This window comes from Rhinatrema bivittatum, chromosome 7, assembly GCF_901001135.1.
Source record: "Rhinatrema bivittatum chromosome 7, aRhiBiv1.1, whole genome shotgun sequence".
Lineage (NCBI taxonomy): Eukaryota > Metazoa > Chordata > Amphibia > Gymnophiona > Rhinatrematidae > Rhinatrema > Rhinatrema bivittatum.
The window spans coordinates 36501605-36526238 of record NC_042621.1 but is presented as its reverse complement, the minus strand read 5'-3'; the positions used below and the strand labels follow the sequence as shown (position 1 = coordinate 36526238).

General features: G+C 47.3%; 1 protein-coding gene across 4 annotated transcripts in view; it reads left to right on the top strand.

Moving 5' to 3' along the window:
- The window catches only part of AP1G1 (adaptor related protein complex 1 subunit gamma 1), a 305811-nt gene that overhangs the window by 197047 nt on the left and 84130 nt on the right, over positions 1–24634 (top strand). For all 4 annotated transcript variants that reach the window (XM_029608250.1, XM_029608251.1, XM_029608252.1 and 1 more), the window contains one exon: positions 20330–20443. In XM_029608250.1, coding sequence (XP_029464110.1) covers positions 20330–20443 — 114 coding nt within the window. The remainder of the gene's footprint in view (positions 1–20329; positions 20444–24634) is intronic.

Here is a 24634-nt window from a genome sequence, read left to right as displayed (position 1 = left end):
CCACATTTGTCTCTGCAACTTGTCTTCAGTGGTGAACACTAGATCCCCCACTTGCTGCAGTAGGCAAGCCACAAAATAAGCAAGTATTCTTACACATTGCAATTAAAATCCATACACTAACTTCTGATTATTTCCTTCTCTTGGACAACTCAGCCTGTTGATTTCCACTGTTTGATTTTGCACTCCTTTTAGACTCTTTATATTAGATATTGTGCACAAACCTCTCAGTCCAGGTAGTAATATGAAGTATAGTGGTTTAATTACAACAGAACTATGTTGTTTGGCCATTATAACTCTCAGTATCTTTAGTTCATCTCTCATTCCTGAAATGTTGACATGGGTGAGTTACTTCTGGGGGAATTCTGTGCAAAAATAATAAAATAAAATTCTGCACAAAATAATTTAAAATTCCGTGCAAAAAAATTTAAAATTCTGCAAAATCTGCATACTTTATATTGGTCAAAATAACACCATATACATGACAGTCTTTAAGTAAGTAATTTAAAATGTAATACAGAAAAAAGTTACTACTTAATGCAGAAATCCCCTAGAAGTTCACTATAAGAGTATCCCTTCCATTCTCTCTCCCTACTCCCCTGGTCACTTTGCTTTCTCAGGCCCCAACTCTTCCACCTGCCGGTATCTCGCCCCTGACCCTCTAAGCTCAACCCCTTCCACTCTATCTCCCAGAGTTTGACCCCTCTCTCAGTTCTGCCCCTCACACAGGCTCCTTCTGTCCCTCTCTCTCACACACAGGCTCCCTCTCTATTGCATATACACAGTCCCTCATACAGGCTCCTTCACTGTCTTTCACACACCCTCATTCAGGCTCCCTCTCTCTCTTGCACACACATCTCCTCATACAAGCTCCCTTTCTCTCTCTCTCACATACACACTCACACAGGCTACCCAGGTCTCTCTCTCTCACACACCTCTTCACACAGGCTCCCTCTCTCACAAACGAACAAGCACCCTCATATACATACTCCATCACAATCTCCTCACATAGACTCCCTCTCTCTGACACCCACACTCACACACCTTCACACATGCTCTCTCTCACCACCCCCAGGCTCACAGTCTTACACACACTCACTCTCACTGGTGGCCTTCACCTTCGCTGCGAGCGGGACAGGCTCTGCTCGCAGCACACCGAGGCTGCCTCCATCTTCACCAAGTTCTGCGCAGAAAATGGCAATTTCCTAGCGTGTAGCAGATGGACTCAGGACCAATGGGTATAGTGTACTCGTGCTAGCAGTTGGAGACGGATCAGATTTCAATCTGACGTCAGCCCCTAGTACATATACCCCTGCAGGAAGTGCAGATCCTCAGTATTTTCCGTCTCCAAAGCAGTTAGGAGCTATCTCACACTCGCTGAGTGTTCTACCAAATTTTAAAGAAAATTCCTACCTGAAGACGAGCCCCGCACTCCTGCGGTGATACCCTCGGGTCCCTCCCCCAGTTGAGTTTCCCGAGGTGATTTCCGTGGTCCCTCGGAGGTAAGAGCCTCGGTCTGGTGGCCGAATCGCGGCAGGGACCTAGCCCCCGAGTGAGAAGGGCTCGGGCGCAGCATAGAGGCAGCCTCGGTCCGGAGCCATTCACGGCGAGGACTTAGCCCCCGAGCAAGACGAGTTCGGGCGCGGCTTAGAGGCAGCGGGTGCACCCTCAAAAGTGGCGGTCAAGGTAGTTGCCCGCTCCCCCCGCAGCCTGAGACCGCCCGGGTCGAGTCCGGGAAGCGCCGAAGATAAGGTAAGGTAGCAATCTTTACTTCTGCCAGTCTCCGAGGATTGAGGACGAGCGCAGGCCATCGGTGAAGCCAGCGCCACCGGCGCCCCGGCATTTCCAAGGGCCTCCCCACATGGGGACCCTCCGAGGTAGTCACCATCTTGCCCACATGGTCGCAGTCGCCATCTTGGCCCTATTCTCGCCGTTCACATCGCCGCCCGGCCGAGCGCACAAAATTTACCTGTGCGCACAAACCTACTTCTACGCGTAAGTTATACGCACAAGAACCCTTGGATGCATAAGTGGCGCGCGCAAGTCCCGGTCGCACGGACTACGCGCACTCGACTACCCGTGCGCACATCCCGGGTTAAGCGCTCAGATACGCGCACAAACCCCGGCTAAGCGCACAGATACGCGTCGAAACATGTACGCGCAGGCAACCTCGACACCTCCAATAACGGGAGTAAAATCCCTAGGCCTCTGCTCAGCATGCCACCTCAGGGCCGCCCAGAGCCAGGAAGCCGATGCCTTATGCGCCCAATGCGAGGAGGCCCTGGGAGCTCCACCACAGGCTCAGTCTCACCCAGGGCCGGGGACTAGCTCTTCAGGGGGCTCCCTGGAGCTAGCAACCCCCAGCGGGACTCCCTCTCAGCCGGAGGCTCCCAGGGAAGCAGAGCCACTCAATGTGGATCCCTTGTCTATTTCTTGGGTGGAACTCTTCAAGGGGATTCACGCCTTTGTCCGAATGCAAACGGATCCCCGGGCGGACCAACCACATACGTCGCAGGAGGACCCCTATGCCCCAGGCCCCTCAAGACCTAGGCATAGGCTTTTACCACCAAGTAGTCCCACCTTCGGGGGTACGGACATCTCAGAAGAAGAAGTCAAACCCGTAGAAGAAGGAGAACTCCCCCCGGGGACAGAACCCCACCGAACCATGAGACGATTCTTCACAAGGGAGGAGCTCCCGGATCTGGTCTCCCAATGCCGGGCGGAACTGGCGATTCCGGAGTCAGAAACCCAGGGGGATCCTGAGGAGAACCCATTTCTGGAAGGCCTTCGACTGACCTCCCGTCATTTCCCGCTCTTGCGAGCCGCTCAACAGCTAATTGACCTGGAATGTAACACCCCAGAGTCTGCCTTTAAAGGGGGGCGGGCCTTGGCCAGCTTGTACCCCCTGGATCCAGCAACCAAAGACATGCTCGCTTGCCCTAGAGTGGATGCCATGGTCTGCGCAGTCTCCAAGCGCACCACCATTCCGGTAGAGGGAGGAGCAGCACTCAAGGACACGCATGACCGGTGGCTAGAAGCCATGTTTAAACAGTCATTTGACGTGGCCGCTATGTCTCTTCAGATTGCGGCCTGCTGCACCGTGGTGACACGTGCCTGCTTATCCCAGGCCAGGATCGGCACCCTGGGAGATATCCTTGACCCAGCGCTATCCTTTCTAACGGACGCAGCCTCAGACCTCGTACGCACAGCGGCCAGAGGAGTATCATCGGCAGTGGTGGCCAGGAGACAGCTCTGGCTCAGAAGCTGGTCAGCCGACCCATCTTCCAAAACACGCCTCACAAGAATGCCATTCAAAGGATCACTTCTGTTCGGCAGCGATTTAGAAAAGATGGCGGGCAAATGGGGCGAATCCCCAGTACCGCGCCTTCCGGAAGACAAGTCAAGGAGAGTCCAGCGACAGCCTTCCAGGACCTCCAGGGGCAGAAGCTCGCAGCGCTTCAACCCATACAGGAGCAGCTACTAGGCGCCCCGCCCTCTGGGCAGGAACCAGTCCTTTCAGAGCAAGCACAACAAGAGGGGAAACAGCTCGGGCTCAGGGCCCGGCCGCGCTCCGCAATGAGAATCAGCCGACCCATCCAAGGGAAGCCATAGGGGGCAGACTGGCCCTATTCTACCAAAGATGGGTCGAGATAACGTCGGACAAGTGGGCCCTAGCCATCATCCGGGAAGGGTACTACCTGGACTTCATACGCACCCCCCGGACAAGTTTGTGGAGTCTCCCTGCCACGACCCCACCAAAAAGGCGGCAGTGGAAGTTACACTGGCCAAGCTACTGAACCTGGAGGCCATAACTCCAGTACCTCCTCAGGAGATAAACTCTGGTCATTATTCCATATATTTTCTCGTTCCCAAGAAAGAGGGAACGTTCCGACCAATCAGGAACACCAGGGTTACCTACGTTTCAAGATCCTGGGCCATCACTACCAGTTCTGGGCCCTACCCTTCGGGCTAGCCACAGCACCACGGACATTCACCAAGGTGATAGTGGTAGTGGCGGCAATACTGCGGAAGGAAGGAGTCCTCGTACATCCTTCCTTGGACGACTGGCTGATCAGGGCAAAGTCACCAGAGGAAAGCATCCAATCAACCAACAGAGTCAAGTCTCTATTGGAGAGCCTCGGATGGGTGGTCAACATGAACAAGAGTTCCCTGCAGCCCTCACAATCGTTGGAGTACCTGGGGGTCCATTTCAACACCAAGGAAGACAAAGTCAGCCTGACTCCCACAAGGAGATCAAAACTGTGGAACCGGTTGCAATCCTTGATGAGCGACCCTCGCCCCTCGGCATTGGATTACCTGCAGGCCCTAGGGCTGATGGCATCCACACTGGAAGTGGTCCCCTGGGCGAGGGCCCACATGAGGCCTCTACAACACTCACTGCTGTCCCGTTGGAACCCACGGTCACACAGCTACACCGTACTCTTAGCCCTCCCGGGCACAGTTCGGACCAAACTACACTGGTGGCTGCAGCCCAGCCACATGAACAGAGGCTCAAGACTATCATCCCCAACCTGGACTCTGCTAACTACAGATGCCAGCCTACGGGGATGGGGAGCACACTGCGAGGAATTAACCGCCCAAGGGCAGTGGAACACAGAAGAGGCAGGATGGAACATCAATCGCCTAGAGGCGCGGGCAGTCAGACTCGCCTGCCTGCGGTTCGCCCAAAGACTCCGAGACAAAGCGGTCAGGGTGATGTCCGACAACGCCACAACGGTTGCCTACATCAACCGTCCAGGGGGAACCAGAAGCCAACAGGTGTCACTGGAGATAAACCCACTGATGGCATGGGCGGAAGCAAATCTACAGGAGATCTCCGCCACCCACATCGCCAGGAAGGACAACATCACGGCGGACTTCTTCAGCAGAGAAAGTCTAGACCCAGGAGAATGGAAGCTGTCTCCCGCAGCCTTCTGGATGATAGTAAACCGGTGGGGAACACCGGAAATGGACCTTCTGGCGAACAGAACCAACGCCCAAGTACCCAGATATTTCAGCCTCAAATGGGATCTACAATCCCAAGGGATCGATGCCCTGGTGCAGGCCTGGCCACGGGGGACCCTCCTGTACGCCTTCCCGCCGTGGCCCCTTTTGGGCACAATGATTCACAAGATACAGCTACACAAGGGACTAGTTCTTCTGGTGGCCCCGGATTGGCCAAGAAGACCGTGGTACGCAGACATGAGAAGACTGCTGGCAGGGAATCCTCTACCCCTGCCCCCTCTCAGGGACCTGCTACAACAGGGTCCGATCTTCCACGAGGACCCAGCTCAATTCTCTCTTACGGTCTGGCCATTGAGAGGGCTCGCCTGAAGAAGAGCGGATACTCGGGGGCGGTAATAAACACCCTCCTCTGAGCACGCAAGTTCTCCACATCGTTAACATACATAAGGATCTGGAGAATATTTGAAGCCTGGTGCGAAGATCACGACATCAAGACATGTTCACTTAAAGTTCCCGTGATGCTGGAGTTCCTACAGAGCAGACTCCAAAAAGGACTGTCCCTCAACTCCATCAAGGTGCAGGTGGCAGCACTGGCATGCTTCGGCACCAGGGGCGAGAAAGATAGCCTAGCCTCTCACCCGGATGTGTCACGTTTCCTGAAAGTGGTCAAACACATTTGCCCACCTCTGAAGTGGCCGGTACCTCTGTGGAATCTCAACCTCGTCTTGGACTTCCTATCGGGAACCACCTTCAGGCCTCTTCGAGGGCTATCATTCCATCAGCTGACCCTGAAGATTGTCTTCCTACTGGCAGTTTGTTCAGCGCGACGCATATCTGAACTACAAGCGCTGTCTTGCCGTGAACCCTTCCTTAGGTTCACCCCGGGATCCATCCAGCTGCGCACGGTACCATCATTCCTTCCCAAAGTGGTCTCCCACTTCCATCTGAACCAGACCATCTCGCTCCCGTCGGCGGAAGCCCTGAAGAATTCGGAAGAAGCCCGTAGTCTGCGTCACCTCAACGTGGGCAGAATCCTTTCCAGATACCTGGAAATGTCAGAACCCGTACGGAAGACGGACCACCTTTTCGTCCTTCACAGCGGAAAAAGACTAGGGGAAGCAGCCTCGTGGGCAACCATAGCCCGATGGATTAAGGAAGTCATCAAGGCGGCCTACATAGAAGCAGGGAAACCTCCGCCTCTACAGATCAAGGCCCATTTGACCAGAGCCCAGGCAGCATCCTGGGCAGAAACAAGAATGATGTCACCCGCCGAGATTTGCAGGGCGGCGACATGGTCCTCTATCCATACCTTCTCCAGATTCTACCGTCTGGATGTTCAGGCCCGGGAGGACACGGCATTTGCAAGGGCAATACTGAGTGGGTCACAGGCAGCCTCCCACCCGGTTCGGAAGTAGCTTTTATACATCCCATTGGTCTTGAGTCCATCTGCTACACGCTAGGAAATGGAGAAATTACTTACCTGATAATTTCGTTTTCCTTAGTGTAGACAGATGGACTCAGCAGCATGCCCCCTCCCTTGGCTGCCGTCACGCATGGTATTGCAAATGATTCAAGGGTAAGCCTCCTTTTCGTTTACCTAGGTCTGGTGGAGACTGGGTGTCGACGCTTTCCGGTTGAGCTCCCTGGCAGTTTCTAGCTATACTCAATCGACCAGTTCAAATTAATCCAGTTAATCAAGTTATAACGTGTATATAGTTACGAAGTTATACAAGTTAATCAAATTAACCAATTGGTCAGTCAAACATATATCCACAATGCTTTGCAAGGAAGAATATTGAGGATCTGCACTTCCTGCAGGGGTATATGTACTAGGGGCTGACGTCAGATTGAAATCTGATCCGTCTCCAACTGCTGGCACGAGTACACTATACCCATTGGTCCTGAGTCCGTCTACACTAAGGAAAACGAAATTATCAGGTAAGTAATTTCTCCATTCTGTGCAGGGGAGGAATTCTGCGCTCCGCAGTAGCGCAAAATTCCCCCAGGACTAGTGAGTAGACTCCTTGGCTACTCTTTCTTGTGTCTATAGACAACCATTCTGGCCATGCCACCAACTGGTATTTTCCTTCAGGTCTTTAACTTTTTTGAGTGACAGAAATGTTATAGATTAGATTGTATACATCAACATATTGTCAACACATTGCATGCCCCCTCCCCTCAAAAACCTAATTTCCTCCTCTTACTTTAGTGATCTGGTCTATTTTTCTTTCCATTGCAACAGTTCACTGATAGACTCAGTCTTGCTAACCTGTTTGCTACAGAGGGTTTCCAGTTTTGTTTTTTGTTTTTTTTACTGCACTTTGAATCTAGTCTTGTACTATCATAGTCTGTCCACATACTTGTTGACGTGGATGCCATTCATAAGTCCCTGTATGAATATCTTAAGGAGTTTGGCACTAATTAATGCTTCTAAATGCTCCAAATGAGGATTGGTTACCCTTTTTAGTGCTGCTGCATCAGATTTGGAGGCAGGTAATATGGTAGACGTTGATCTTTCAACATCTACACGGATAAGTACTCTTTCATAGGTTTTGGAGCTTGGTGATAAAGGATTGGATTTGCTGTTTATTCCAGAAAAATAAAGAATGAATCAATCCAACTGCAAAACCCAATAATTTCGCCTAGCTCTAAAAATAGTCATTAACACCATGGATTTAGCAAAATTAAATCTGTAAGAACCAAGTTATTTAAGTTTACCCATAGGCATGTATGCCCATGCTTAAATAATTTGGTTCCAACAATTTTAATTATGATAAATCCACGGTGTAACTTACTAGTCCAGAAAAGTACTGTCTTGCTGCTAGATTTTGGAGGTCTGGAAGCTTCCTGTACCACTGATTTCACTGATAAAAAACTTTTGAAATTCTGGTGAGAGGAGGGGCAATAACTGGCAGGCTCCAGTCCTCAACCTTTTTACTTTTACACCTCTGCTTTGGACTTATTCTCGTTAAACTGGTTTCAATCCCCAACTGTCTCACTCCACATCTGCTGTTTAGACTTCTTCCTATTCTCCACATCCTCATTCCACAGCTTTAATTTGGGTCCCAGTCACAACCTGCTCAACCTCCGTATTCTATTTCCGCAGTCCACTGCTATGCTTTGGACTTACCACTGAGATGGAACCCTTCTGGCCCTCCGCACCACAGTTTAGAGAATAATCCAAAAAAACTTCTACGTAATTACTTGATTTTCTAAACAGACCAAAGGGTAGAATTTACCCTTTACAGTAGATCCATTTGCAACTTTTTCTGAAGCAAAAATGTTTTAGTATTTGCCAAGATATGTTCTGATAGCTTCACCATGCAGGATGAATAAAAAAAAAAAAAAAAAACTGAGTAGGATTCTGCTCTCTCCTTTTCTATGATACATTTTCTGCTTTCATTAAAATGTCGCCAGTTGGGATTGAGAGTATTTTTATATTGAAATTCTATTCTTTTATAGCACTGATGTGCATATAAAACAAAACAATCACATAGTTGTGAAATCTTTATCACACAGAACTTGATTTTAGACAATCATTCCTATCCGTCTTCCCCTTCCCCACCCCCAACAAGAACCAGTATATATGACGGTGAGTGAGCACTATCATCCTTAGAGCAGTGCGAGTTTCAAGGATAGCAATCTTAGTGTTTCTCCTAGGAAAGCAATATGGTAGTCCTCACACATGGGTGACGACAACAGATGGAGCCCGGCATGGAAAACTTATGACAAAGTTTCTGGAACTTTCAGCATGCCCAGCATGCTTGAATCCATGCATCCACGCGGGGTCCCTTTTCAGTCTTTTTTTTTTTTTTTTCCCCTGCAGAGCTTTTGCCTCACAGTTCATGACTTTTCTTGTTGGAAATTGCCTAAGAGAACTTTTCACTGTCCTTTTCGGGTTTTCGTGTAAATTCACCTATCTCAGGTTCCTCTCATAAGAGCATAAATGCCATCCTGGGTCAGACTATCAAGTCCAGTATCCTGTTTCCAACAGTGCCCAATCCAAGTCACAAGTACCTTGCAAGAACCCAAAGCTACTATTGCTTATTAATTACCATAATAGCAGTTTATGGATTTATCCTCAAGGAACTTATCCAAACCTTTTTTAAACCCAGTTATACTAACTGCTGAAACCACATCCTCTGGCAATGAATTCCAGAGCTTAACTATGTGCTGAGTGAAAAATAATTTTCTTCAATTTGTTTTAAATGAGCTACTTGCTAACTTCATGGAGTGCCCCTTGGTCCTTCTATTATCTGAGAGAGTAAATAAATTTACATTAACTTGTTCCTTTCATGATTTTGTAGACTTCTATTATATCCCCTCTCAGTCATCTCTTCTCCAAACTGAACAGCCATAACTTCTTTAGCCTTTCCTCATAGGGCAGCCATTGCATGCCCCTTATCATTTTGGTCACCCTTCTCTGTACTTTTTCCAGTGCAGCTATATCCTTTTTGAGATGCGGGGATCAGAATTGCACACAGTATTCAAGGTGCGGTCTCACCATGGATCGATACAGAGAAATTATGACATCCTCTGTTTTATTTTCCATTCCCTTCCTAATAATTCCTAACATTCTGTTTGCTTTTTTGATCGCCACAGCACACTGGGCCGACGATTTCAATGTGTTATCCATTATGACCGTTAGCTATCTTTCCTGGGTGATAACTCCTAAGATAGAACCTAACATTGTGTAACTACAGCAAGGGTTATCTTTCCCTATATGCATCACTTTGCACTTGTCCCCGTTAAATTTCATCTTCCATTTGGAAGCCCAGTCTTCCAGTCTCACAAGGTCCTCTTGCAATTCATCACAATCTGCTTGAAATGTAACTACTCTGCATAATTTTTTGTCATCTGCAAATTTGAACACATCACTCGTCTGACCTCTTTCCAGATCATTTATAAATATAATAAAAAGCACTGGTCTAAGAACAGATCCCTGAGGCACACCACTGTTTACCTTTTTCCACTGTGAAAACTGACCATTTCTCCTAGGACAAGCAGGATAGTAGTCCTCATATTGGTTGACGTCATCTAATGGAGCCCGGCCCGGAAACCTTTTGTCATAGTTTCCAGAAACTTGACTGGCAGACTAAATATGCCCAGCCTGCTGCTATCCGCGCGTCCACGCGAGTTCCCCCTTTAGTCTTTTCTTTTCCGTGGTGGAGTTCCAACTCCTTGAAATTTTTAACTTTTTCGGGGGTTTTCTGCGTCGGGTCCCCCTTCACATTCGGTTCCTCCATTCAGTAGGTACCCATGTTTCTGCCCTTTTTTTTGTTCTTCGTGGTAGAGTCCAGACTTCTGCACCGTAGTGCCCATCTGTCATCGAACGTGCACCGGCCTCTCTTTTTGATGGCGTCAGGTTTTCGATGATGCCCCCAGTACCTGCAGACCATGTCCATAACTGATCTGCATGAGGTGTGTATCCTCTGCCTGGGGGCCTCGCACAACATTCGAGGGTGGTGTTTGTGTGACCAAATGACCCCAAAGGGCATTGAGGAATTTCAGGAGGAGCTGGACTGTAGGGTGCAGTCGGCGGTGCTCAAAGCACTACAGAGCATTGAGCTGCTGGTGCCACTGGCCTCCATACTGGAGCCCGAGCCTCCGCCATCGATGCTTACATCCCTGTTGCAGCATTTGGATGTCCTTCTTGGCGCCCTACCAACGCAACTGGTGCCCGAGAGGGCTTCGATGCCTCCTCGGCCACAGACTCCCTCCACCGGAGCAATCCTGATTCCCGGGTCCTCCGAGGAGGATGAGGCCTCGGGGACTGGGCACCCTTGCCCGCAGTTCCATGGGCCGCCACCGGTTCCTCCCTGGCGTACAGAGGCCGATGCCCCCCTCAATGCTGTGGATTCCATTGATGCTGTCTGTGCCCCCGGCCTCCGGTGCCCTTGGGCCCAGGCCCGCTGCTCCTCCCATCCCCGCCCTAGGTACCCGGGCCCCAGCAAGGAGGAGGGTCCTTATGACCCGTGGGGGCGATGACTCTTTGGACTCATCCTTGGAGTTCTCAGACAATACTCTCTCAGAGCCTTCCCCGCTGGAGAAACGGCGTCAGTCTCCACCCGGAGACCTGTCATTTGCCAGCTTTGTAAGGGCGATGTTTTGGTCAGAGGAGGATACCCGTTACAAGATGCTGGAGGTCCTCCAGTTTATCGATGCTCCCAAGGAAATCGTGGCGGTGCCAGTCCACGACATCTTTAAGGATCTCTTCCTCCGTATGTGGGAAAACCCGGTGTTGGTGTCCTCTGTTAACAGGAAGGCCGATGCTACCTATCTGGTGCATCAGGCCATGGGCTTTGAATGGTGGCACCTCCCCCACCAGTCGGCGGTTGTAGAGTCCGCGCTCAAGAAGGCTAGACGCTCCCGGACACACGCTTCTGCCCTCTGGGGTGCGAACAAAGGGAGCTCAATGGGATAGGAAGGAAAAAGTTTCAAGAGGCCATGCTGGTGGCCCGCATTGTGGCCTATCAGCTATACATGATCCAATACAACAGCAATCTGTGGAAACAGGTCCAAGACTTTGCGGAGATAGGGTGGCTGGTGGACGTGAGGACCGCCTGGTAACTTGCCTGCTGCAAAGGTGGCAGACCTCACGCCTCACATAGTTAGGATTATAGACAGTGCTAGGGAGGAGCCGGCTGTCGTGGTACATGTGGGCACCAACGACATAGGAAAAAGTGGGATAGAGATTCCGGAAGCCAAATTTAGGATTTTAGGTAGGAAGATGAAATCCAGAACCTCCAGGGTGGCATTCTCTGAAATGCTTCCTGTTCCACGTGCAGGTCCCCAGAGGCAGGCAGAGCTCCAGATTTTCAATGCGTGGATGAGACGATGGTGCAGGGAAGAGGGATTCAGTTTTATAAGGAACTGGGGAAACTTTTGTGGAAGGGGGAGACTTTTCCGAAAGGATGGGCTCCACCTTAACCAGAGTGGAACCAAGCTGTTAGCACTAACTTTCAAAAAGGAGCTAGAGCAGCTTTTAAACTAGAACAAGGGGGAAAGCAGACAGTCACTGAGCAGTGCATGGTTCGGAGAAATGTATCCTTGAAGGATACTAATGAAACAGGAGAGTTAGGGCATCCCAACAGAGAGGTTTCAATAAAAGCAAACGTAGTCCATGGGCCTATGTGTAAAAAATCACCAAAGCTAATGAATTCTGAATTATCCCTAACAACTGAAAAGCAGGTTGTTAATGCAAACAAAAAACACACTTTGAAATGTCTGTATGCCAATGCCAGAAGTCTAAGAAGTATGATGGGAGAGTTAGTGTATAGCAGCAAATGATGAGATTGAAAGAAATTGGCAACACAGAGACTTGATGAAAGGAGGATAACCAATGGGACAGTGCTACATCAGGGAACAAATTATATTGCAATGATAGGGAGGATCAACTTGGTGGGGGTGTGACACTTTATGTCCGGGAGGGTATAGAGTCCAACAGGATAAAGATCATACAAGAGACTAAATGCTCAGAGAATCTATATGGGTAGATATCCCATGTGTGTTGGGTAAGAGTATAGTGATAGGAGTATACTACCGTCCACCTGGGCAAAATGGTCAGACAGATGATGAAATGCTAAGAGAAAACAGGGAAGCTAACCAATTTGGCAGTGCAATAATAATGGGAGATTTCAATTACCAAGGAAAGGAACAGTTACTTCTTGTCACAAGAAAGTTTCGTTTGAAAAAAAACAACATAAAAATAAGAAAAAAGTGTTTAATAATAAAGGACATGGACCCATGATTAAGCATGACCCGAGGTGGCAATACATGATGGCAAATGACTCAGTATGCCCACGGGTGTTATGATGGTCCTTTAAAAGTAATAACTACATTGCACATTGAAAGAAAAATTGAATTGCATAACGTTTAGATTTCAATTACCCCAATATTGACTGGGTAAATGTAACATCAGGACTTGCTAGAGACACAAAGTTCCTGGATGTAATAAATGACTGCTTCATGGAGCAGTTGGTTCAGGAACCAACAAGAGAGGGAGCTATTTTAGATTTAATTCTTAGTGGAACGCAGGATTTGGTGAGAGAGGTAACGGTGGTGGGGGCCACTTGGCAACAGTGATCATAACATGATCAAATTTAAACTAATAACTGGAAAGGGGACAATAAGCAAATCTGAGCTCTAACACTAAACTTTCAAAAGGGAAACCTTGATAAAATGAGGAAAATAGTTAGAAAAAAGCTGAAAGGTGCAGCTGCAAAGGTTAAGTGTTCAGTAGGCATGGACATTGTTTAAAAATACAATTCTAGGTGCACAGTCCATATGTATTCCTCACATTAAGAAAGGTGGAAAGAAGGCAAAACGAATACCATCTTGGTTAAAAGGTGAGGTGAAAGAGGCTATTTTAGCCAAAAAAAAAATCCTTCAAAAATTGGAAGAAAGATCCATCTGCGGAAAATAGGATAAAACATAAGCATTGTCAAGTTAAGTGTAAAACATTGATAAGACAGGTGAAGAGGGAATTTGAAATGAAGTTGGCCATAGAGGCAAAAACTCATTAAAAAAAACCTTTTTAAAATATATCCGAAGCAAGAAACCTGTGAGGGAGTTGGTTGGACCATTAGATGACCGAGGGGTTAAAGGGGCTCTTAGGGAAGATAAGGCCATTGCAGAAAGACTAAATGAATTCTTTGCTTCCATATTTACTAATGAGGATGTTGGGGAGATACCAGTTCCGGAGATGGTTTTCGGGGTGATGAGTCAGACGAACTGAACGAAATCACTGTGAACCTGGAAGATGTAGTAGGCCAGATTGACAAACTAAAGAGGAGCAAATCACCTAGACCGGATGGTATGCATCCTAGGATACTGAAGGAACTAAAAAATGAAATTTCTGATCTGTTAGTTAAAATTTGTAACCTATCATTAAAATCATCCATTGTACCTGAAGACTGGAGGGTGGCCAATGTAATCCCAATATTTAAAAAAGGCTCCAGGGGCGATCCGGGTAACTATAGGCCAGTGAGCCTGACTTCAGTGCTGGGAAAAATAGTGGAAACTATTCTCAAGATCAAAATCGTAGAGCATATAGAAAGACATGGTTTAATGGAACACAGTCAACATGGATTTACCCAAGGGAAGTCTTGTCTAACAAATCTGCTTCATTTTTTTGAAGGGGTTAATAAACATGTGGATAAAGGTGAACCAATAGATGTAGTGTATTTGGATTTTCAGAAGGTGTTTGACAAAGTCCCTCATGAGAGGCTTCTAAGAAAACTAAAAAGTCATGGGATTACAAACTGGTTAAAAGACAGGAAACGGAGAGTAGGATTAAATGGTCAATTTTCTCAGTGGAAAGGGTAAACTGTGGAGTGCCTCAGACCTGTGCTTTTCTGGAAAAGAATATGACGAGTGAAGTTATCAAATTTGCGGATGATACAAAATTATTCAGAGTAGTTAAATCACAAGCGGATTGTGATACATTACAGGAGGACCTTGCAAGATTGGAAGATTAGGCATCCAAATGGCAGATGAAATTTAATGTGGACAAGTGCAAGGTGATGCATATAGGGAAAAATAACCCTTGCTGTAGTTACAATATCTAACATTCCTTTCATTGCAAAGGTTATTGAGAAAGCAGTGGCTGAAAAACTCCAAAAATATTTAGACAGCATCCTTGCTTTTCATCCCAGATGGTCAGGTTTTAGATAAGGTCATAGTACAGAGTCTGTCTTCATGGCCTTGATAAATTAAATTCAGGATTATAGTGGGATTCAAAAGGGAGTTGGACAGTTCCTGAAGGAAGTTGTTAGCCAGGCAGACTTGAGAAAGGGAGTGCTTGTCCCTGGGAGTGAGATAAATGAAATGGATTAATTATTGGAGATCTGATGGGTATTTGTGATCCAGAATGGCCACTGTTGAAGATAGGATGCTGGCCTCGATGGATATTGGTCTGGCATAGCATAGCACTTCTTATATTCTTAAAGCAGATGAAGGGAAAGATGCACTCACTATGCTAATTGATAGCATTCAGTAATATTGATCATCAACTTCTTATCCAAAGTTTTATTGAGCATGGGTTTGAAGATGCTTGGTTTAAATCTTATCTTTTAAATCATTCCTATCTAATAAACTGGGGTTTTACACTCTGAAACAAAGCCCTTGTCTTGTGACATGTCACAGGTTTTTGTCTTGACACCAATATTTTTTAATGTATATTTGACTCCTCTAGCTATAGTAATCCAGGATTGTGGCTTTAGTTGCTTTTTACTTGCAGACAACATTTAAGCATTTAAGTTGTATATGTACATACTAGGCATCTGGAGGAACAAGCCAAATTCAACCAGTGCTTAAATCTGGTCTCTGAAATTGAAGGCTAAACCACAAAAATCAGAATCTCTCTGGATTAGCAGGAAGAACAACTCTCTTGCTAATACTCCCCAGGTGGCAGGGTTTGATCTCTTCCAAGGAGGAGGAGGTATCAATATTGAGGTCCATATTCAGAAGCATTTAGACAGAAGTTATTTTTTATTTATTAATTAATCACTTACAGAAACCTGGCATTTATCTGGCTAAATGAAGATTTGGGCACTTAGCCAGCTAATAAGTTATGTGGCTAGAATTTAACTGTCTAAGTTTGAGGCATTCCAGGAGTGTAACTGGGAGGAATTGAGTTAGCATACTGAGTTATCCAGCTGACTCAGATATTCAAAGCCTGTTAACGTAGCTGGCTAAGTCTGTTTGGGCCAAAGAGCTGTCCTAAAGAAAGCTGGATAAATTCAGTAGTGTACTGCGTTATTGAATATATCATCAAAGTTAGCTGGATAAGTTTATCTGGCTAACTTTGCCATCCGGACAGTGACTGAATATAGGCCTCATTAGAAAATAAACGGGACTGTGGTCTTCCAATGTTCTGTCAACTGGCAGCTTTGGTCAAACCTCATCTTCCTATCTTTGGAAGAATGGTACAATCTTCAAATGTTGGTATATTCTTGGTTTCAATCCACTTTATCTCCTATAATGTCCTTTATTAGAGTTTACCAGTGACTCCCTTAAAACAAATTCATTTACTGCAGCCAAATTTATTTTTGGACTAAAGAAATATGATCATGTAATGGCAATATTAGTAAATCTACGTTGATTCCCTGTACGTACCAGGATCAGTCCAGACAGTGGGTTATGTCCCCTGTCCAGCAGATGGAGTCAGAACAAAAACTCTAGGGGGCGGTCCTATATGACCTATCCCCTGAGCCTCAATCCTCAGTATTTTCTGACTCCAGCAGATTGAGCAGGGGACTAGCTAGTCCCCAGTGCAGGATTTCAGGTTTTAGGCCTTTCCTGTTTTCTTGAGGGATCAAGAATTAAAAAAAAAAAAAAAAAAAAAAGATTTAAGATAATTAGTTAGCCTGCTATAGGAGCTCAGGTTTCACTCTGGAGTGTCTGAGACCGGGGAGCTTACAGGAACTTGCTGGCTAGCTGTATCTGAGTCTTTCTTTCCCTCTCTTTTCTTCTTTTGTGGTTAAGTTTTGTGTATTTACTTACAGGTTATTTATTTACTTCACCCTCTTGCCGTTTTCGGCACTGGAGGGCTACGCTGACTTTTTAGAGGTTCTGTCAGGACTCCTGACTTAGCTCCTCTGACCCCCTCCCTCCGTCTGCGTCGATTCGACACCGACCCGCGGCCCCGCGAAGCGCATTCCCCGGGGCAGCTAACCGCTGGAAGGTTTTCCGCCAGGGTTCTTCGGGTCGGTGAGAGGGAGGGAAGGCGACTCGAGCGTAGAGGACGCGAATCGCCAGGGTTTTTCCTCTGTCTGCCGCTCTGTCCGTTTTCCTGCCTTGCCGTGAGGGGGTGAATTTCTCCTCATGCCGCGACCACAGAGCTGCGCAGACTGCGGTAGTCAAGGAAGCCGCCTTTCAGTTGAGGGCAGGTGCTCGAGCTGCCTCCCCGCTGGGGAGGTCAGTACACCGCAGAGGGAAGGCATAGGAGACCAAACAGATGACGCTGGTTTCAGTCAGCGGCAGGCCCCGTTCCCGCTTTGTTGTCAGGAGGAGAAGCTGACACTTCAGACGGAGAAGAAACGGGAGTTCTGATTCCGAGGCAACCTGCAATTTTACCGCCTCTGACCCAGACGGATGGCAGGCTGCCAGCTGCAGAGGTCCCAGGGGCTTCCCCTCTGGGATTACCCGCGTTCTCTCCCGAGTTCGTGGTTTTGATGCACCGAGCTTTTTTACAAAGTTCTAGTCAGTCTATGGGAGTGGGTCTGGGTCCCCCTCCCACCAAATTACCGCGTTTAGATACCTCTTTGGGGGGCTCTCCGGCATGAGGGAGCGGACAGCCCATTAGATTAGCCCAGACTCCGACTAGAGTTTCCATGGGGCCGCCGCGGGACCTTCCGGCACTCCCGCAAGGGGACACGCTTCAGGACCCTGCCGGGGATGACCCCGCCTTATCGACTCAAATGGAAGGTGATGATCCCAGGGTTCTCCGTATATTCCAGGCTGAAGAGTTGGAAGGTCTCATCCTGCATATTCTGCAGGAGATGGACATTGACCCTCCTCCGGACCCAACGCCCGCGGATCCCAAGATAAGAAAGGGAGAGACCCTCTCTTAGCTGGACTCAGGCCTCAGGCCAAAGCTTTCCCGACGCATCCCAGCTTTTTACAGTTAATCTCAGGTGAATGGGATAAGCCGGAAGCTTCTCTCAGGGTTAGCAGAGCTATGGAGAAGCTTTATCCTCTTCCAGTGGACTTCCTAGAACTTCTCAAAGTCCCGGCGGTGGATTCGGCGGTCTCGGCAGTCACTAAGAGTACGACCATCCCGGTAACGGGCGGTACGGTCCTAAAGGACCTACAGGACCGGAAGCTGGAAGTTCACCTCAAGCGTATCTTCGAGGTTTCGGCGCTTGGGGTACGAGCTGCCATCTGTAGCGCTCTGGCACAGAGAGCGGGTCTCTGGTGGGTTTAACAATTGCTCACCTCGCAAGATCTCCCAGACACCGAGGTTCAACAGGCAGACAGGTTGGAGTCTGTCATGGCTTATGGGGCGGACGCTCTGTACGACCTCCTCTGGGTCCTATCTCAGTCCATGGTAGCAGCTGTATCGGCGCAGAAAATAGGATAAAATATAAGCATTGTCAAGTTAAGTGTAAAACATTGATAAGACAGGTGAAGAGGGAATTTGAAATGAAGATGGCCATAGAGGCAAAAACTCATTAAAAAAAAAAAACTTTTTAAAATATATCCGAAGCAAGAAACCTGTGAGGGAGTTGGTTGGACCATTAGATGACAGAGGGGTTCTCAGGGCTCTGGGCGAGGCACCTTTCGAGCCCTTACGGGCGGCCACCCTTAAGGATCTCACGCTTAAGTCCATTTTCCTGGTGGCAATTAGCTCAGCCCACCGTATCTCAGAACTTCAAGCACTTTCCTGCCGAGAACCTTTTCTACGATTCTCTGAAGACGGAGTTTCCTTACGAACGGTACCCTCCTTTCTACCGAAGGTGGTATCTTCTTTTCATCTAAATCAATTGGTAGAACTTCCCTCTTTCGCGGTGACAGAGCCAAGACACCTCCGGGTTCTGGACGTCAGGAGATGTCTGATGCAATATTTGACGGTCACCAATGAGTTTCGCCTCTCCGATCATCTCTTCGTTCTTTGGTCGGGACCCAGAAAAGGTCACATGGCGTCCAAGGCCACCATTGCCAGATGGCTGAAATCTGCAATTTCCTTAGCATATCTTGGGGTTGGATGCCAACCACCGATGGGAGTTAAGGCACACTCCCTTTGGGCGCAGGCCGCTTCGTGGGTGGAAAACTCTGCTGTTTCGACACAGGAGATTTGCAGGGCGGCCACCTGGAAGTCTCTTCACACTTTCTCTAGGCACTATCGTTTGGATGTTCAGGCCCCTGTTTTTGGGTCCTTCGGGGATAGTGTTCTTAGAGCAGGGCTTTCATCGGCCCACCCAGTGTAGGGAAGCTTTGGTACATCCCACTGTCTGGACTGATCCTGGTACGTACAGGGAAAAGAAAATTATTCCTCACCTGCTAATTTTCGTTCCTGTAGTACCAAGGATCAGTCCAGACGCCCTCCCTGTTGTTGTGAATGGTTGTTGGGATAGGCCTCTGCTCTTTTGTCTCTACTTGTCTGTATATTTCAAGCTACCTTGGGGCTCCAGGGTTCTTGCTTGAACAGTTTAGGTTTGCAAGTTCCGTTTTTTGTTTTACATTAAAAGTTACTCAAAGTTCTGAATTTGCAGTTTGTTATTGTGTATGCTCAGTTCTTGATCCCTCTGTCTCTTCTCTTCTTGGCTTTGTAAGTCTAGTTACTGAGGATTGAGGCTCAGGGGATGAGGTCATATAGGACCGCCCCCTAGAGTTTTTGTTCTGACTCCATCTGCTGGACAGGGGACATAACCCACTGTCTGGACTGATCCTTGGTACTAAAGGAATGAAAATTAGCAGGTGAGGAATAATTTTCTTTTACTAGTTCTGTGCAGGAGTAAATTCAAAACTGTATGTCTTCTTTTTTGATCTCTTTATAGGGGCCAACCTAAATATATATCCTATCTTTTAACTCCTTACCAATCCTATGATAGCTCTTTATCAGAGCAGTATCTGCTTAGGATCCCCTCTCTGCTAGCAATCCCCTCTGTTGTCTCGGGTACAAACTAAAGGTGTCATTCATCAAATCGCGATGTGGCCTTATCGCACGCAATAACTACATCATCGTGATGGTAAAATTAAAATGAGGGAAATGGGTGGAGTTAGGGAGGGGTTTGGGTGGGGTTAGACACCCGCTGTGGGTGATAATGGTTTGGACATTATCGCTGACAGTAGTGTCAGATTTAACACCACCTTTTCTATTGGCGCTATGGGGGTGATAGTGCGGCGTGGCTGTAACTGCGGCGGGCTGCATACTTTTGCCCCACCCCTTTTTCTTTGTGGATCTCCTCTGGTGATAGGGAAAACCGCTTTGACGTGTCAAAAAGTAGAATATACATTTAAAAAAATCAATTTAGAAAATACAAGATATTCAGCTTTTAGCTACTTAGGTGTCTGTTCTCTGTAATTCCCTTCGTTTAAAGATCTATCTGGGAACTATCTGAAATTTTAGAAAACAGATTAAAACTTGTTTTTTCAAGCAGGCTTTTACTGATTAGATTTAAATGCACTCTCTAGCGGAGTCCCTGTTCTTTTATTGGCTTTTTATATTACTTTTGTTTTTAATTGATGACAATTTTGTTTTACTGCATTTGTAACATTTTTTCTGTATTATATTATGGTATGCGCTTTGTTTTTGACTTAATTGAATTTTTATCAACCCTTTCTTTTTATGCATTGTTGATATAAATTGCTTTGATTTGAAAGGCTGTATAGAAAGGAAAAATTAATTAGTTGTTCTTGTCAGGTACGTGGCTTTGACGTCCTTGTTGAAGACTGTGCAGACAGATCACAATGCAGTGCAGAGACACCGCAGCACTATCGTGGACTGTCTTAAGGATTTGGACGTTTCAATTAAACGGTAAATTAGGAAAACTCATAAAATCTGAAAAGTTGCGTAAATCACTTATCTAGTTTGTACTTTGACATTACTAGGCTTGAGGTTAAACATACCATTGTAATCTGGCCCTTACAATGCTTTCTACAAAATGTTTCAGAAGGATTGACTTTGTTCCATGCCCAACAGTCAATACTAATAGGTATTGATATTCTGGGAATAAAATAGACCCAGCAATACAAATGGAAGGCATGATTGTTGTTAATGTGAAGCATAGACTCTAGAGTGAATATATACTGGTTTCATTTATTCATTTTATTCACATTTTTTCTTGCCTTATGCTCACAGTACTTTAGATAAGCTACAGATGAAAACATAATATATTGAGTGTAAAAAAAAACCTTTAAAGAAAAACAAAGCCTAGAAAGAGATACTATGTCATGCTTAGCATCCTCCTCTTTATTTCCCCCAGATTAACTGGTCTACCTCTGAAAAGGACTGTGCAGCTTTGACAGAAGTTAGGATTTGCTGTTGCTACTTTAAATAAACAGATGAATTGTCTATTACAATGCAATTGCAGCAGCAGGCAGTGGCTCTGAGTTAGCAGTTAATCTTAAAGCTCTTCTGAGATGTGCTTCATTGCTAGCATTTGTAGAGCTCCCTAGTGATTGATATTTTTATCTTAAGGCCTGTGTAATGAATGGCTCACAGCTGCCAATTTTGGGCAATTCAGTTCACCGGTCTGCACTTCTGAAATGCGAGTATAGGAACTTAGACTCTTAAAATCCCAGAAGATAGGAGTAAAAGATCTCAGCACCCCTTCCCCAGAAGAACCAAGGGCAGAGGATCGCAGTGCTTTAGACCCTACAGGAACTCGCAGTTCCAGGCACCTCGTCCCTCTGGAAGGTCCCAGCCCTTTCGGAACAGACAGACCAAAAGGGGAGCAGGCCCGGGGGCAGGCTCCAGCTGTGCTCCACAATGAGAATGGGCCGACCCATCCACAGGAAGAGGATATAGGGGGTCGACTTGTCCTCTTCTACCAAAGATGGGTCGAGATAACGTTGGACAAATGGGTTCTAAACATCATTTGAGAAGGTTACTCTCTGGAGTTCCGCAGCATCCCTCGAGACAAATTTTTGATGCCACCCTGCCACTCCCATTCCAAGAGACTGGCAGTAGAAACTCTAACAAGACTACTCAGTCTGAAGGGAATAACTCCAACAAAATACGGGGTGCTGTTTCATCTATTTTAACTTTCCCAAGAAGGAAGGATCTTTCCGACCCATCTTGGACCTCAAGAATGTCAACAGTCATCTGCGGGTTCTACACTTCCGCATGGAAACTCTTCGCTCCGTATTAATGGCAGTACAACCTGGAGAGTTTCTAACCTCCCTGGACCTTTCCGAAGCCTACCTTCACATCCCAGTCCATCAGGATCACCAGTGCTTCCTGCGCTTTGTGATACTGGGTCACCATTACCAGTTCCAAGCACTACCCTTCGGCCTAGCAACCGCCCCCAGAACCTTAACCAAAATCGTGGTCGTGGCAGCAACACCAAGGAAGGAAGGGATCTTAGTACACCCTTACCTGGACGATTGGCTAAGGGCAAAGTCTTCGGAAGAGAGCCGGCAGGTGACCAGCAGAGTCAAGAGCCTACTGCAGGAACTCAGTTGGGTCGTGAACATGAGCAAGAGCAATTTGCAGCCCTCTCAATTGCTAGAGTACCTGGGGGCCCGTTTCGACACAAAACAGAACAGTCTTCCCCAAGGAGAAGGAAACTGATGGAACAATTTCAATGATTGATGATCAATGCACGCCCCAAGGTATGGGGCTATCTTCAAGTCCTCGGCCTCATGGCATCAACCCTGGCCATCAACCATGGCCACTACTGGGCAGGGTCATCCACAAGATAGAACATTACAGGGGAATAGTTCTGCTAGTGGCCCCAGATTGGCCAAGATTACCATAGTACGCAGACATGCAAAGACTCCTTGCGGGGAACCCTCTGTGCCTACCTCCACACAGGGACCTTTTCAGGCAGGGCCTGATTCTCCACGAAGATCCATCGTCTCAGTTCCGAAGTCCTTTGTCCACCCAAGTAATATTAACGAACAGTATGAAAACGGACCTTCACTGGTGGATTCGCCCACCAGCATTGACAGAAGGCTCACCACTAAGGCCTCCTCGACATCAATTGATTCTTACCACAGATGCCTCCCCCACAGGATGGGGAAGCCCATCTTGCCAACCTATAAACTCAAGGGTTGTGGTCGTTCCAGGAACGCACTTATCACATCAATCTCCTGGAACTACGAGCCATCATATATGCTCTTCGAGCTTTCAGACGCAAGCTACGACATGTTGTCATGATCCATAACAACAACCAAGTGGCAATGTTTTACGTAAACAAGCAAGGAGGGTCCGGTTCATGGAACCTCTGCAAAGAAACGGTAGAGATTCTGGACTGGTCTCACAAGGGGAATCTCCCTACAAGCCACATATATTCCGGGAATCAACAATTCCAAAGCAGACAAGTTGAGCAGAATTTTTCACCCACACGAATGGGAACTGGACCATCGTGTAGCCGACCGAATATTTTCAACGTGGGATCTCCCCCCCGCATAGATCTTTTTGCAACAGAACGGTTCCCCTCTTTTGCTCAGTTTACCCCAGTGCTCACCGGTTGATACAGGACGCATTCCTACCGGATTGGTCTCAAGATCTGCTGTACGCATTTCCACCAATCCCCCTGATCTCTTGCACAATACAGAGGTGCATCAAGGACAAAGCGAGCCTAATTCTGATTTCGCCCGCATGGCCACATCAACCATGGTACTCTTACCTACTCCAACTATCAATCTGCAAGCCAACAAAAGAGTTCACTTCTCCATCCACTCCACGCATCCTTGAATCCTAGCTGGGGCTTCCTTCAGACCAATGTTGAGGCGTAGTGACAGACGTGGTCTGTCACTACGCCTCAACATTGAAGACTGCATTCCTGGTGGCAATATGTTCAGCTTGTCGCATCTCCGAACTACAGGCTCTATCCTATCGGGAACCGTTCCTCAGGTTCACACCTGGAACCATAGAACTGCGCACTGTCCCCTCCTTCCTTCCGAAAGTGGTTTCAGAGTTTCTCTTGAACCAAACCATCTCGCTACCAGTTCTGGATGAACATAAGGTCGGAAGACTTAAGCCTTCTTCGCCACCTGAATGTCGGCAGACTCCTGGTGCGATACCTGGAAAGATCGGAACCGGTGCGCAAAACGGATCACTTATTCTTCACAGTGGGAAGAAACAAGGAGAAGCGAACTCGCGGGCGACCATAGCCTGCTGGATCAAAGAAGTAATCAAGGCAGCCTAAAGTGAGGCAGGAAAGCCCTTACCTCTATAGGTTACGGCTCATTCTACGAGGGCCCAGGCAGTCTCCTGGGCAGAAACCAAGCTGCTGTCGCCCGCCGAGATCTGTCGGGCGGAGACGTGGTCCACCATACACACCTTCTCCAGGTTGTATCGCCTAGATGTTCAGGCCCGGGAAGACGCAGCCTTCGCAAGGGCAGTATTCAGTGGGCCACGGGCAGCCTCCCGCCCTGTCCGGGAGTAGCTTTTGTATATCCCATTGGTCCTGAGTCCATCTGGCTACGCGCTAGGAAATAGAGAAATTACTTACCTGATAATTGTTTTCCTTAGTGTAGACAGATGGACTCAGCATCCCGCCCACGGCTACCTGGGAAAAGGAGAACCTCGGATAACAAACCTTGAGACTAAGCAAATACGGGTAAGCCGCGGCCTACCCCTACTTCAAGACACCCACAGTTTGTCCAGTGTTGGCGTTAATTGGTTGAGTGCACTGGCGGTCTCCAGTTTGGAAATTAGTTGAACCAGTTCAAGTTTTACTCAAGTTTAATCAAGTTATTTAAGCAAAGATATATCCACAATGGCCTTTCGAAGAGAATGCTAAAGAGCTGAGGTTACTGCAGGGGTATATCTAGAGTGATGTCAGCTTTGAAATGTGACTCTGTCTCCCATCTGCTAGCAGAAGAGCACAATACCCATTGCTCCTGTGTCCATCTGTCTACACAAAGGAAAACAAAATTATCAGGTAAGTAATTTCTCCATTAGCCAGGTTTCTCAATATTTTAAGGGCTAGTTCCTTTTTGCAGCCAACGATGTGCTTGGTGCTTACTGCCGCCATCGATTTTGATATTGCATCTC